General features: G+C 39.5%; 1 protein-coding gene across 2 annotated transcripts in view; it reads left to right on the top strand.

The window, feature by feature from the left end:
• UBL3 (ubiquitin like 3) overlaps positions 1 to 12,894 on the top strand; it is a 41,919-nt gene extending 29,025 nt beyond the window's left edge. For both annotated transcript variants that reach the window (XM_033146431.1, XM_033146432.1), the window contains 4 exons: positions 1,959 to 2,067; positions 7,526 to 7,612; positions 9,952 to 10,029; positions 10,310 to 12,894. In XM_033146431.1, the coding sequence (XP_033002322.1) occupies positions 1,959 to 2,067; positions 7,526 to 7,612; positions 9,952 to 10,029; positions 10,310 to 10,362 (327 nt within the window). In that variant the 3' untranslated portion in view covers positions 10,363 to 12,894. The remainder of the gene's footprint in view (positions 1 to 1,958; positions 2,068 to 7,525; positions 7,613 to 9,951; positions 10,030 to 10,309) is intronic.
• Positions 12,895 to 16,486: the final 3,592 nt, after the last annotated feature.

Below are 16,486 nucleotides of genomic sequence, written 5' to 3'. Positions count from 1 at the left end.
GACTCAATTTTAAGAAAATGAGGGGAGATGGCCCAAGGTTGTTCAGCCTCTCTCTCCCCACCCTCCACAGCTGCAGGCAGGAAATACTCCCTAGATCATTTCCCGTGCGCAGGTAGGGAGTGTTTCCCTCATGCAGCAGCTGGTTGGCCGGAGGGCACCTTCCCCTGATGCCGCTATGCATGGGAAATGATCCAGGGAGTGCTTCCTGTGCGCAGCAGCATCAGGAGAAACTGCGTGCCACTAGCCAGCGCCCCCGGATCGCTTCCTGCGCACAGCGGCATCTCCCCCTCCGCATGTCACTATCCGTGTATTGGACGACCCCAGTTTTTGACATGATTTGTTGTGTCAAAAAACCTTGTGCAATACACAGAAAAATACGGTAACTTTTGTGTGAGTTACAGCAAGTTACTTGAAGCCACTTGCAGCCAGCATAGTGCTGTCAGGTGTTCCTTGTACCTTCCATGAAAACCAAAAGGGTCAGCGTGGCAGTGTTGATCTGCTCATTATGCATGGAAGCTGCAAGCACAAGATTTGTTTGCACTTCTGAATCACCACTTGTAATCACATATTTCAAAGTTAATTTTAAGGTGGGAATCTGGTTTCTAATGAAATCTGATAGTTCTTGAAAGTTACATGAACAAAGTCAAATAGTAGATTGATTCTTGGATCTGCAAACCCAGTTTGTAATCTAGTGTCTGAAATCGGACCTGAGTAAACAAGCACAAAGTCACTGAGAAATCAGGAGCATGTTTCAGGAAAATGAGAGTACAATATTTTTAAGTCAAACTGATATAATGAATTAGTTCAAAATACTATTCATATAAGCAACACTGCTGGATTCCAGACAAGCCACAATAAATCTAAGATAAAAAGTTATGAAAGTGAGATTCTCCTTAACCATAGTTTGATAATAACTAATAAACCATAGTTATTAACCATAGAATAATTTTTCAAGCTGCTCCAATGTCTTGAGAGGTTATGTGTGTTTGACTGAGAATGGCAGCATGTTAAATATATATAAATAAGATGGGGGAGGGCAAATAAATCTGGACCTCTTATTTTAGTTTTGAAATATGTCTAGGGCCATGATACTACATTCTCAACATGTTTAAACAGATGTTATTCCTATGCAGAGAAGCAGCTGTTCCTAATAAAGGACTAAATACTTTATTTATATCATATGTTAGGCATATATTTATTATACAGTATAACCAATAATAAAACCTCAATTTTAAAATCCTTTGAAGGAGCTTGTTTACTGCAAGGTATGATGTCTCAGGAAGATTAATATCAAATATCTTGTTTTTTAAAAGCTCTTGCTGTATGAAGCCTTCTAATGACATGCTGTGCCTATGTTGCTAACTCTGCAAAAATGTTTGTAATTGTGATTTTTAAAAAATGTACTGGTGCAAATATCAAAATGCTCTCAAAAAATAACACTTTGTTGTCTGCAAGAAAGAAGACACTAACACAGTGAGATGGTTAGAGTACAAAATAACAAATTATTTTTAAAGTATTGATTGGCTGTTGCCTCAAATCGGGTTCATTTCCCCTTTACATTATATTTATTAATATTCTTGGAGCCAAAACCAGAAGGGAGTGCTTGCTAAGCCCTATTTGCTGGTTTGGTGGTAAAGCAGGGGTGGGGTGAGGCTTTTCTTATCTCTAAAAAGAGCATGTGCAGAATGGGAATGGAAGTTCCCTCCCATCCCCCATAAAAAATAGTGTTTTTTAAATCACTCGTCTATATGTAATCCAAGTAGTTTTTACTTGATGTCTTTGCTGTTTTTTTCGTACCACAGCCAAAAAGTGACTGGGTTTATGTTTTCTGTGTGACATTTGTTTTTCTCTTATTTGGCAACTGGCCTAAAATAATGACAGTTTTATCCACATTAATCATAAAAATTCAGTTCTGTAATTTTGACATTCCTTCCTAATTATTTACTTTTCTCTTGCAGATAAATTTGCGCCTCATTTTGGTAAGCGGAAAAACGAAAGAATTCTTGTTTTCACCCAATGACTCAGCAGCAGACATTGCAAAGCATGTATATGATAACTGGCCAATGGGTAAGTATTACAGATGAGTTTCCCCCACACCTTGTATTCAGATGGGATCAGCCCCGTACAGAGCTTGTCTGAGGCCCAGGGCGGGAGTCTTGTTAGAATAAAGTTATAAACTCAAACAGTGTAAGTCCAGCAGGCCCCTGACAGAGCCCCCTGCCGGCTTAGCCCTCTTGATTCCTGGGGCTAGTGAACCCGGCTTCCCCCCTCTACATGGGCCTGGGTGGGACTCTTCATGGGATGGTGGTGGTAAAGATTAGCTTTATTTTCTAAGGCAGAATATCACTGAATATTACTGGGCTGGTAATAGCTCAAAGGGCGAAACTGAAAGTGCCACACTCTTGTATTTGATGTGCTTACAGACTTCTACGCTAACTTTTATATGTATATTTGTATATTACTTAGACCAGTGGTTTCTAACACACACACACCCTGGAACACTTGAATATTGCTGAGAGTCTTGGTGGGCCTTTTAATTTTTTTCTGCCCGTTGTAGCAATTGTAATGAGCTGTGCTATATTCTATATGATTTTAATTGCATTTTTTGTTGCTTCTTATAATTTTTTATATTGTACTTTACAATATTACAATTTGAATTCTATGGAAGCGTTCACAGGCATGCCACGGACCAGTATGAGAACGCCCCCCCCCCCCAGCTTAGACATTTTCTGATATGAAGCAGTCTACATTACTCCCCCACAACCCCTCCCAATATCTTTTTTTAAAGCTTCAGTTTTATAATGGAGCTAAATGTTTGGCAATTGTGCATTTTGAAATCTCAGCTTGAAGTGAAAATGTTACTTGCAAACTGCAAATTTGATCCTTCAAGGGGAGTGCAGCCCCTTTCAGAACAGGCTGAACTGCTGCCACCCTTGTCAGATGAATAGCCTACCAAAAGCTCCTTTGTCTTATCTGGACTGAGTTTCAGTTTATTAGATGTCATTCTTTCCATGGCTGACCTTGAGCCCTTTCTTGTTCAGCAAGTCTGCCTCACATGACTTTGATAAAAGGGAGATAGAACTGGTGTCACTCTGTTTATTTATTTTTATTTTTTCATTATTCAATTAAAAATATATATATTTTTGCTTGGGCAAGATTTTTGAATAGAAGCATCAGGTCAGGGTACAAATGTCTAGCATACAGATAGAAATGCAGAACTTATCAAGGTGTTCTTGTCTGGAGCAGCAAGGCAAGAAACTTGATGAGAGGTTATCACCGACAAGAAAACAAAAGATCTAGGGAGCCGGTCAGAAAGGGTTGCCCCAGTTTAAATGGAGATAAAAAAAATGATAAAAAGATAGGAGGAACTGGAGGATAAAGAAGCAACTGAGAAATGAGAGAGAGAAAGAGAAGGTGGGAAGACCTGGGATGGAGGAACAGGAATGACTAAGCAAGTGCAGGAAGGAAAGGGGCAGGAGGAACAACTGGACCCCATCCTCAATTTTTTGATAACAAGTGAAATACTACAAGCCTGGGGGCAGGCAAATGTCTATGTCTTCAAAAAGAATGTCTAGGCAACTGGTTATTGGTCAGCTTGACATCAGTACCCGGAAAGGTTCTAGAACAGATTATTAAGCTGTCAATCAGTGTGCATTTGGGGGTGGGTGGAAGCTGTGATTGCAAAAAGTCCTTACAAAAAGTCCTGCCAGGCTAACCTTACCTCCATCTTTGATAGAGAGTTAACTGGCTTGGTTGATCATGGACATGCTGTGGATGTAGTATATCTGGATTTCAGCAAGCCTTTTGATAAAGTCCCCCATGATATTCTTGTTGGTGAGCTAGACAGTGCTGCTGTTTGAAAAAAATGTAGCTGCTAGTTGGGTCATACCCACCCAGAAAGTGCTCCTCAACACTTCCTTGTCAACCTGGAGCAAAGTGACAAGTGGGGTGCTGCACGATTAGGCCTGATGGTTTCTAACACCTTTGTAAATAAAAGTGCAGAGGAGATGTTAACCAAATGTGCAGAACGACACCAAACTGGGTGGGTAGCTAACACCTTAGACAGAAGCAAGGTGAATGTGATGTATCTACAGATGCTTAGGTATGTGGTTTCAACATACTTGACGTGGTTCCCATTTTTGTAAATTCAGTGTTATTTTGGGAGTTTATATGTGGATTATACAGCTGAATATTTGTGTAATAAATCTCACACTGTCTAATAAAACAAGTAGGACTGGGTTACGTTACTGAGCTATTGATTAATAGTTCTCAATAAGCTTTGGGTAGCAACTAGGTTTTATATTTTTTTAAAACTCAGGACTCAACCATGGTACATTTCTTTATGCCAGAGAGGTCCTGGGTGCAGCCTGAAATCTGCATGGTACCCACTAGAGCAGCCTTTTTCCAACCTGGTGCCCTCCAGATAATTGAAACTTTCAACTCTCATCAGCTTTCACCAGCATGACCAATAGATGGAAGTGATTAGAGTTGTAGTCGTCCAAATCTTCTGGAGGGCACCACTCTCAAAAGATTCCATCAATTGTGTCTCCAAAAAAATTTACGCATCACTTGGGAAGACAGGTGAACTAATGCTAGTGTGCTGGAAGAAGCAAAGATCACCAGTGTCAAAGCAATGATTCCACTGGGGAACAAATTTTTTGTTGCATTGACACCTGCAGTTGTTCTAACCTAATTTCAACGTTCTGATTTCAAATCTGAAGTTAGTTTTGTTCTGTAAGCTCTAGTTTTTTTGCAATTCATGTTTTTCACTTTTCACCATAATCTATGTTTTTCACAATGCAAGAATTCAATATTTTATTAAACACATAGCCAAAGTAGTACAATATGAGTATAAATGTAAGTGACTTATATAGCATTGAACATGACATGTATAGCATTGGAAATGACATGTATATCTATGTACAGTTGGAGGTATGCAAAAAAAATGTATTCCCTTGGGATACACAGTATCTACAAGCTTCTTGTTATTCAGGTAAGAATTTGTGCTTGTAGCTCTTGCCATTTATGGACTTGCACAGGGGATTCTCGTTCGATGATCCAACAGTAGTCTGACATCATTGTTTTGTGCCATCGCAAAGTTTTGTCCCATATTTTCTGATATGAAGCAGTCCCAAGCCATATTTTGTCCCAAGCCATATTTTTCCATGTCTCCTATGTCGCTTTTCAAACTCCAAATTAATTCTTTTAAATCCACCTCAGAATCAAATTCAGAATTCCTCCTTCCATGTTGATTGTGACATGGAAGGAGGAATACTGGATTTGATTCTGAGATGGATTTAAAAGAATTAATTTGAAGTTTGAAAAGCGACGTAGGAGACATGGAAAAAGATGGTTTGATGAAACAGTTCATGAAGGCATTAAATACTGAAGGTAAATGTTTTCTACATATAGTTGCAGCTTTTCCCGCTTTGTCTTTTAAGAAGATCAAAGCAGGTGTGTTTGATGGACCTCAAATTCGTGCCCTTGGTTGAGATGAGGAATTTGTCAGGAAGATGAATGGCAATGAGAAGAAAGCGTGGCAGTCTTTCGTGGCAGTTATCAAAAACTTCCTTGGCAACAAAAAAGCAGACAACTATGAGGTTGTGGTTGAAAAAATGTTGTTCGCTTTCCACAATCTTGGGTGCAATATGAGTGTGAAGCTCCATTTCCTGAACAGTCACCTAGATCAATTCCCTGAAAACCTTGGGGCAGCCAGTGATGTACAGGGAGAGTGCTTCCATCAAGACCTGGAGGCAATGGAAGAGCGTTATCAAGGGCGATGGGACAAAACTATGATGTCAGACTACTGTTGGACCATCAAACATACCTCCAACTGTACATAGATATACATGTCATTTTCAATGCTATGTAGTTCATGTTCAATGCTATATAAGTCACTTACATTTATACTCACATTGTACTACTTTGGCTATGTGTTTAATAAAATATTGAATTCTTGCATTGTGAAAAACGAAGATTATGGTGAAAAGTGAAAAACATGAATTGCAAAAAAACCTAGAGCTTACAGAGCAAAACCAACTTCAGATTTGAATTCAGCATTGAAAACATATAAGAACAGTTGAAAAATCTCATGCAATAGAAAATGAAAAAAAAAATGTTCCCCAGTGTTCTTCAACATCAATTTCATTTGGATTGGTCATGTTGTTTCGATGCCTGATTGTTGTCTTCCGAAGCAACTACTCTATTCCGAACTTAAAAATGGAAAACATAATGCTGGTGGTAAACAAAAGAGGTTTAAAGACTCTCAAGGCAAATCTTTAAAAAGTAGTATAAACACTGGCAATTGGGAAACACTGGCCTATGAGCGCTCCAATTGGAGAACAGTTTTTACCAAAGATGTCATGAACTTTGAAGACACTCGAACTCAGGATGAAAGGGAGAAACGTGCTAAGAGGAAGACACATTTGGCAAACCCTCACCATGACCAACTCCCACCCGGAAACCTATGTCCCCACTGTGGAAGGACATGTGGATCCATAATTGGCCTTCACAGTCACTTACGGGCATACTGTTAAGACTGTGTTCATGGAAGACAATATTACTGAGCTATGAGTGATCGCCAAAGAAGAAGAAGAAAGAAGAATGTGGGAAGCAGCACTTGTGGTTTGTTTCTTCCCTGATGTCCCGAAGGAAAGAGCAAAGCACTTAACTTAAAACAATTGCTTGCTTTACCTATGGTTTAAAGTGACGTATGACCTGGTGACTAAATACAGGCTCCATGGCTCCATCAACCAGCTTTTCCCCCTCTCCCACCCAAGTTTTGTTTAACATGCAACATGATGAAGCATACTGGAGAACTTGAGAGCTTACTCACTGTTTTGTGACAGTTTGGTTAACCTAATAAAGGTATTGCCTTGCTGTGGTTCTGGATTTTTTCTGTAATAATGGTTTGTTACGATCACAGTAATTAAATATGTAAATCGAATTGCTGTTGTTAGCTGATATTGGCTGAAGTGCCTGCCATTTTTGTTGTTGTTTAGTTGTTTAGTTATGTCCAACTCTTCGTGACCCCATGGACCTGAGCACGCCAGGCACTCCTGTCTTCCACTGCCTCCAGCAGTTTGGTCAAACTCATGCCAGTCGCTTCGAGAACACTGTCCAACCATCTCATCCTCTGTCATCCCCTTCTCCTTGTGCCCTCAATCTTTCCCAACATCAGGGTCTTTTCCAGGGAGTCTTCTCTTCTCATGAGGTGGCCAAAGTATTGGAGCCTCAGCTTCAGGATCTGTCCTTCCAGTGAGCACTCAGGGCCGATTTCCTTAAGAATGGATAGGTTTGATCTTCTTGCCTTATCTATTCCTTTTCCAACTGGTCCCACTGCCCTGTTTTAGAATTCGAGGGAAACCTTGCCTGCTTTATAGCAAGGAATAAAAGCTCTCATATCTGTAATTATGTTTATGCAGTGTGTTGCCAGGAGGGTCTAATAAGGCAGGGCATAAATGGAGACTTAAAAAATAAACAAGACAGTGAATGCACTTGACAAATCTTTTTCTGCTTTTTTCAGACTGGGAAGAAGAGCAAGTAAGCAGTCCAAATATTCTGCGACTTATTTATCAAGGACGGTTTCTTCATGGCAACGTGACATTAGGAGGTAATGAAATAAAGTCAGTTGGAGACGGTGGTTCTGTGGATGATCTTTGTCTGATTTATAAAATGCAAGAAATTGACTTCCTAGCATAGTTAGTGAAGCAAGGAAGCCTATGACAGGAACATATATACCTGAGGGGACACATGGGTCAGCCTTTCTCCGCCTTAAGAAAGACCAATGTGCCCCAGGCAAGGCAGAAGCAAAGAGGTCCAGTCTTAGGAACTTGTGGCATCAGATGGCCCAAGAGGAGGACCCTTAACACTCTACATTTCATACCATATATTAGGTCAATTGTTTTAAAATGGCATTGGGTTTCTTGGCAGAAAGGTAATGTATAAATACAATACAAAAATAAAAGTTTGTTCTTAGCAAACAGACGGCATGATCCCCAGTTAGAGCACTTTGGGTGTTGTTGGTTTTTACTTGGGGAATTCAGTAAAGGCTCTTATTAAAATCAGTGGCACTTAATAAGTTCTCAGCCCACCAATGTTTTAAATTAAAGTTGCAATTATGTATACTATTACACATGCAATTGAGTACTAGGCTGTAACTCTTAAAAATTCAAAGGTTCAATATATTTAAAGGGGTTATCATTCAGTGGTCTGTGATATATCACATTTTTAATTTCTCTTCAGGTATTAATGCAGTAAATATCATCTTGGAAATGATGGTACTAATTACCAGTAGTTAATAGCAATCCTCTCTTAATTGGAAAAGTGATTTGATTTCAGTCTTCATATGCCTCCTGTACAGTCCTTAGAATCTGTATTCTAAATATTATGCGAATTGCATAACAGTGACCTAAATCTTAGCACTGTGGCTGGGCAGATTGAGAACTGGAATAAGGGGAAGCTTTCTTGCTGTGTCTAGCATAGCCATGAGGTTCAAAATGATTAGTTATAAAAGACTGGAATGGCATCACTTGGAGTAGAAAAGCAGTTCAATTGTGCCCCCTTGTGGCATGCACCTCTAGCTGGTTTTTACTGTATTATGAACTACACTCATAGTTATTGTCAACTTTTTGACTACTGAGTTTCACTGCAGTATTCATATTCATGATAAAATTTCAGATGGAATATAAATTGAACTTGGGTGTGAGTGTGCATACTTGGAAGTTTGCATGCATGTACATTAGAAACAATTGTTCTAGCTTGATGAGATTAGCTTTCCTAACAGGTCAAATCTCCCACTAACCAGTTTGACTGTGTTCCAATTTGCATTATTGGTTAATTTCAAATGCGTGACTACAAGTATCCCAAAATAGTAAGCACAAAGTGGTTGGCCAGTATTATTCAGCACTGAAGAATAAAGACTTGTCAGAGGGTTTTTCTTATCCTTAAAAGGGGTCTGGCAAATCATAAAGATTTATTTACACCGCTCACATTCCTTCAGATGAACTTCCTCATTGTCTGTCTTTGCATCTAGCTCAGACAGTAGAACATGAGACCCTTAGTCTCAGGGTCATGGGTTCAAGCCCAAATGTTGAACAAAAAGACCCCTGCATTATAGGGGGTTGGAATAGATGACCCTCTGGGATCCCTTCCAACTTTGTGATTTTATGATTCTATATCAAGTGAGCATGAAGAATTTCTACTGGAGCAGGGAACTTCAGAGGAAGTGTGCTGAAGTTGTACTGAAATCTGTGATGGTATATACAAATCTGCTAGATTTTACTTGAGCATTTTCATGCTTTCTCTGAATTTTAGCCAGTATTTTTATATACATTTCTACGGCGTTGCAGCCTTAAACTAAACATGCATTTTAGTACATATAAATATGTTGATGGTGTTATGGTATGGAAAATGCTGATAAGTCAAGGAGAATTTAAAACCAGCTGTGTTATCCCAGTTCCATCCCATCCTGCTTCCAAGGAGCTTGAGGTTGCATGTAAGGTTCTCTCCCCTGTGTCCAATCCTCACAACAACTCTGTGAGGTAGGCTAGGCTGAGTGGAGTCACTCAGTTAGCTTCATGACTGAGTGGAGTTTTAAACCCAAGTTTCCCTGTTCCTAGGCTGACAAATAATTGGTTTAAGAAACCTGGCTTTCTTTATTATCAGAAACAAGCCAAACAAATACTTAAATTTAGGTTTGTATAGACTGTTTCAAATATTGGGGCAACAGAGGACTGGGAACAATATTTTATTCTCCCTTTCTGCAATTTCCATTTGTAAGCTGCTGTTCTGAGAGCTCCAGCTGAAGAGTCACTAATTAAAGGGACAAGAAATAAATAAAATGTTGAAAGCTTGCACTTTTGGAAAATAGGCAGTTTGGATATTGGATATTGCTGTATTTATAGGGATGAAGAACAGTATTAACAAGTAATTCTTTTTCCCCACACACAGCATTAAAACTTCCTTTTGGCAAGACGACAGTGATGCATTTGGTGGCTAGAGAGACGTTGCCAGAGCCAAACTCTCAAGGTAAGCTGATGCTTCTGACTTGGACTCAATGGACATGTATTCAAAGTATCTGCACTTCAGTGACAGTCTCTTCATGACTTATTAAAACGTTGTGCTGAGGAGAAATCTAAAGGTTTTCGTGTGGTTCTTAGAACACGAGAATTTATATTTACACTTGAAAATGTAACTTCCCTTTTAAGGGCATGTGACCAAAGCTCGTAATGTTCATTCAGAATTATTCTGCTCCTTCTGAGTAATATTTTGCGTTAATTATCTTGAAAACATTTTCTCGGTTCTGCAGGTCAGAGGAATCGTGAAAAAACTGGAGAGAGCAATTGCTGTGTGATCCTGTAAAAGCTCTGCTGTATCTACTACTTGTGATGTATAATAGTTTTCGTCTTTCATGCCGCTGGACTAGAGGAGACCAACATCGCTTCAAACACCCTTAGGACAAGCCTGTCTGAATCCATTGAACTGAAATATTACATGAACGCTGTCACTTTTTTTTTTCTAGAACAATGAACACTTTTTTATTTCTACGTTTTAGGTTGTTGAACAAGCTTATTAATACATCACTTCTCCACTTCTCCAATGCATTCTCTTTCCAAGAAAAGGTTAACTATTCTCAACAGGAATCATATTGCTGCCATAAGATCATCCTTAACCTGAACTTTAACCAATCAAGATTTCTAGATGCAATTTGCACTAAAAATGGTTGACGATATATAGACCTCATCATCAAAAGCTCTTAAGTATTTCAAACACAGAGAAATGAATCAGCACTGGAAAATACTATCAGCAGTCTTATACTTTAAATTCAGTAACGGCCAACTGAAAGGGGGGGGGGATAACTACTAAGTAAGTAAATTCTACCTAAGTCAACCTTGGTGGCCAAACTGGCACAAAATACTAACTAAAATTGTCTGATTATAGACATATATATATTTTCACTGCAACAAACTATGTGCCTGCAATTTTAAAGCACTCTGTAGAGGGCTGTTGAAACTGATTTTTTTCATTGTTATGCACTCTTCTCGTACATTAGTTGAGTGCTTGTTCAGACAGCACAAATAAGTGCAGAGAGTGCATTTCCTAGCCTTAATATGGGAGGGGCAATTTCCTGTAGTTCATAGGCTTTTATTAATGTGCATAAATATTAGAAGACCTCATTTACTAATCAATTTTATGTCTTTGAATATCAGCAATTGATGTTTTTCAATCATTCTTAGTCATCCGTACCTTAGTGTCCAGTGTCATGCTTACTCATTAGTGACTTCAAACAAATAATTAAAAGGAAAAATGAAAAAAATAATAGAAAAACCTCTGCCATATGATGAGATTTTGTTTGTTTATTTTATGTGCATTTGGTGTTAGTGCTTGCAATTGTATTGGAAATCAAAAACTGGTTTTTAAGGCATACATATTTAGAAAGGATGCCATTTGTTTTCTTCATATAATTTAAAAATTGATATGCTAAAAAAAATTGCACAGCACTAAAGCATGAGTTAGTTTCATCTAAACCTGTAAAAAAAATAAAAAAAGATTTTATATTTTTCCACTAGGGAGAAATTCTTCCTAGTTGAAATTACAAATGTGTAGAATATATTTAATAAAAATCTTATAAAAACATAACTATAGAACTTAAATATAGATTGGAGTGTAGAATAATACAACAATAATCCATATAAATAGCTCTAGGCTTTTAAGAAAAAATTGCAGGTTGACATTTGTGTTCTGTACTTGAGTCCATGGCCCTTACAAATGTTCTGTGTTTTCTGAATGATCAACTTCATTTAAATGTAATCAGGTTATTTTATTCAATGTTATTGCTTTGACAAAATGCTTTATATGCAGTAGGCCTACAAAGATATTGTTCATAATGATCAAAATTAAATTTGTATAGAGCAGAGTTTTAAAACAAATGTAAATAGCACTAAACATTTTCTTTCTGCAACCTGTACTGATAGATTCTTCTCTAAACTAAATAAAAGAAGAATATTGTAGTGCATTTGGTTGTGATTTGAAAGCTATGACCTGATCTGTATTGGGCATCAGTGTTTTTAAGTCATGAAGAACATGTACAATGGAAATATCCCTTCCTGGTTTTCTTTTTAAATTAATACTTGGGTTGAAATCCGAGGAAGATTGTAAACTTGCTTCGGAACAGGGATGGAGGCATTTTGGATATACTCGGCCTCGGCTGTGAAGGACTTTATAAATCCACAAACTCGAGTTTACCCCCCACCCCTGGAGTCAATGAATTGATTGGGTAACCAATGCTAATATTTAAAACACCATTAGAACTTAACTTATGAAACTGCATGAGCATGAGAAATCTTAGTATTTTAGCATTCAAAAACTTAACACTTAATTTAAAAAAATGTGTACATTCAGCTATTGGCAACACTGATCGCTAAAAGCTTCTTTAGAGACCCCCTTGCCATTTCTGTTTCAGAACAGCGGCAGTTTACTCCCGAAGCTTTTATTTTGAAGAGACTGTTAGCAATGCAACCTCATCTTATCCAATGCCTTTAGTTTGGTCCCAGCATCATTAGCAGCAGCAGCTCAGTTGGGTGATGTCTACACTTGCTCAGTTTCACATTAATTGTACCTGAAAACTCTGGGAGTACACTTCATTTTTAGAATGACTTCAGATTGAGTTCTGGGGATTTATTTGAAGCTGTCGGGAAGGAAGGCCACATAGGAGTAATAGAGATCCAAACATGTAAAATAAATGCACATAATCCAACAAGTTGGTGAGAAAATTTTGCAGCAACTATTGGATATAATACTGGTCTTTACAAGTTTACAAAATGATGTGTTAAACTGGAAATGAGGCCTGTTTTCCCTCTAGGATTACTGACTGATTAAAGAACATTTAGCTGATTCATTATCTGTCTTTAATTGGGTCTTTACACTTGCATGCTGCATTTTTGAGAAACTGAACTGAGAGAGAATTGAATAAACAAGCTATCAACTGTTGGGGGTGGGGGGAATAAACATCTTACCATTTCCTACTCTACTACCACCAAGGCCAAAATAGTCTCAAAAATATACAGCAGACCTTCCTCTAACGTCTATCAATTAGTTTTGCTTGCCTTGCTTAATCAACCTTTGGTTGATAAACAGCAAGGGCAAACTTCAGTTGGTAGGACAGAAAGAAGGGCATATTGTATATTTTTTGAGGGTGTGACCTCCTGCCAATTAAAGTTTGCAGCCCTTCTTTTCCCTCCCATCCCTAATAGACACAATAAAAACCTCGAACAAAGGGATATCTGCATGTCAAGTTACACCTTTTCAATTAAAGCTATAGCAGTGGATGGGAATTTTTTGGAAGCAATGAACTGTGGGAGGGGGACAACTCTGGCCTGGTTGTGGAATCCTGAAATCTGGTACAGGTGGGGGAAGGAGCCCAGCTGCCTTTGACAAAGAGCTGTGCTTTGGCTCTACTCTTTCTCTATGACAGGCATGGACAAACTTGGCCCTCCAGCTGTTTTGGGACTACAACTCCCATCACCCCTAGCTAACAGGACCAGTGGTCCGGGATGATGGGAACTGTAGTCCCAAAACAGCTGGAGGGCCAAATTTGGCCATGTCTGCTCTATGATCAGTACATCAGTACTCCAAAAAGTTGAGTGGGGTCATAGGAATGCTGCAAACGTGGTTTGTTACTAGGCTGTAGCTTCAGCTGCTTGGAGGTGAGTAGGTAGAATGGTCTCCTATTTCCAGTATTTTCTTTCCAGCAAGCAACCAACCTCACTAGTTGTTGGAAACTGAAGACCACTAAATTACCATCGCCTTCCCTTCCCCTATTGATCCTCCTCCCCCCCCCCCAGGTTTGCCACATGTGCCTTATAAGGACTACGGCTTCTGACATGGTCCATGGCACATGAGCTGGGGCTAACCTCATACTTACTTAGTCTGCTATGTTTGTTTGATGGGAGAGTTTGCCAAGCCCATGCTCCAAGTAAGTTTCTTTTTGAGTAAGGCAATGGTTATGAAACGGTCTCATATGAAACCAAACCAAGCTCTCCAGGCTTTTAACCAGAGTTTTTCTCAGCCCTACCTGGAGATGTCAGAGACTGAGGACTTCCTGTATGCAAAGCAGGACACTGAGTCACACTGACACCATCCTAATCTATAGGGGTCATTGAAAGAATATTGCTGATGCTTAAGGTGCTGGATGGAGAAATGTTCAAACTGTTGATGAATTGATAAGTACCCTCAAACCTCAGAATAATGAGATGGTAATATGTACCCAGACAAGCTGGAACCAGGGGAGGGATGGGCAGTCATTCACTTGGCAATAAGTATCGGCAGTAGCTAATCTTGGACAAGCTGAATTGCACCATGAAGTGTCAATTGGGGATGTACCAACTCTCCATTTGTAGCATTTGGCTGACAAACAGGAAATGGGATTGAGGCAAAGCAGAGAGCAAAGCCAACATAAAGCAATAAAAGGCATGTGCATTGTGCTTGCTTATTTTTTCTGAAGCAGGGATGTTAGGAATGCTATCCAATGCCGCTAGCTAATTGGCTCGAGGAGGCCCGTTGAGAGCCTCTTACAAATAATCCGTGTGATGCTTTGGATTCTGCGATTTACATTCCTCATCTCTTCTGTAGGATAGGCCTTGTATGATCATCTTTTTGCAAATAGGGAACTGAGGCCGGCAGATGGTGACTTATCTAGTTGAAGGTAATGCAAATGTTCTGGTTCCAAGATTTTTAATCAAGGCCAGCTCAAGCCATTTTGCTGCCTGAAACAAGCCAGGACTCCTGCCACTGCAGCACTGGTGGTTGCAACTTGCTCTGTCTCAGAGAAGTCATCACAAGTTGAGCAACATTTCACCAAAGTGCCTAGCTAGGCAGCTCAAGTGCTATGGCAGTGGCTGGCAAGGGGGCACATTTGTTTGAGCACACTTGTCGTTCTGCTGCGCCTTTCAATCTGCCGCTTGAGACATGGCTTATGGTAGGACCGGCCTTGCTCTTTATAAGCACAAAAGAACCCTCCAGATCCGACCAAGGACTTGTGTAGTTCAGTACCCTGCTTCCAATAATGGCCAACCTGATGCCTCTGGGAAGTCCACAAGGAGGGCATAAAAACAACAGCCCTCTCCTCCCCCTGCTGTTTCCTAGAGGTAGCATGTGGCCATTATGACTTGAAGTCTTTGATAATCCTATCTTTCATTAATTTGTCTAATCCAGTTTAAAAACTATCTGAGTTAATAGCCAACACCACATCTTGTAGCAGGGCACCCCACAGGTTCACTATGCAAGTGGTACCACACACAAGAAAACAAAGTCCAAATGAGATAGATCATTAAATGTGTGTATGCATGCACACAACGAAAAATCTGGTGATGTGTATGTGAGAGAGAGGTCAGGATCCATCAGCTGTGTGTACCCTGAACACCGAGGAGATTTCAGTCATGATCTCACAGTTCCAAAACAAATCATGCCATGAAAAAAACATCTCAAGGCAGATCAGAAGACCCACCCCCCCCACTTCCAAGTCACTCTATGGCCCCCTTTTCCAAAAAGTAAAAAACACAACTGTTTTTCTTTCTTTTATGAGAAATGATTTTTATTTCATTTGTATCATCATGAACACTGACCCCCGTCCCATGGGGCTCCTGAGAATCAATGGGGCTCCGGGAATGAGTCCATAATGTATGTCTAATGAGGCCATTCTCTATAAGACTTGCTGGTTTAATGCAATCAAGTTCCACAGTTGCTGCTGTATTACATAGGGAGAGAACCGGCTTTTATCTGCCAAAGTAGTTTAGGCACACCATGAACTATCCAGCATGAAACCTAATATACACATTACTAAAAATAAAAGAAAACTGTTGTATTGTAATCAGGCAAAGAACAGCATGGCCATTCAACATATTTTGAATGTAATGAGAAGAAACTGAGCCCTGGAAATGTTAAGTCAACAAAAAGTCTTCGTGGTCTTCTCAATCACTTGGTGTACGAAATGCAAATCTGGAGTAAGAACGATCCAAAACCAGCAGGATTTTGTTCTTTTGGAAACTAAAAGTTTGCAAAACTCCATGTTGTGAAGCCATTCTTATTGCAAGAGATGGAATATTCCAGCTGAAGACATTTTCCTGGCCGTCATCAATCACACTTTTGTAAACTTAAGGACTGGCTGGTATAAAATTCCCTACGTGGGGCCTGGCTTTGAAGATGGCTTTCGAAAGTTCAGCAATGCAGAATGCCATTCCCTGCCTTCTGGTTGGAATAAAGAGGTGGGAACGTGTCCAAGGTATTTGGAGGCAGCTGCTTCCTTTGTATTTGGAAACTACCTGGAGGGTGGAATATGCTCTCCAAAATCCCCCCTGTGGAAGATGATTAATTTTCGTGGCAGACAATTACATTGACTCCTTCCAATTACACAAAAGTAGCATTGCCTGTTTCACGAGTGCTGCAATAAATCTCCCTAACGGATTCCCCTTCAGGCTCAGGATATACC

This window comes from Lacerta agilis, chromosome 4 (genome assembly GCF_009819535.1).
Source record: "Lacerta agilis isolate rLacAgi1 chromosome 4, rLacAgi1.pri, whole genome shotgun sequence".
Lineage (NCBI taxonomy): Eukaryota > Metazoa > Chordata > Lepidosauria > Squamata > Lacertidae > Lacerta > Lacerta agilis.
The sequence above is the reverse complement of the archived record's forward strand: the minus strand, read 5'-3'. Positions and strand labels throughout refer to the sequence as shown.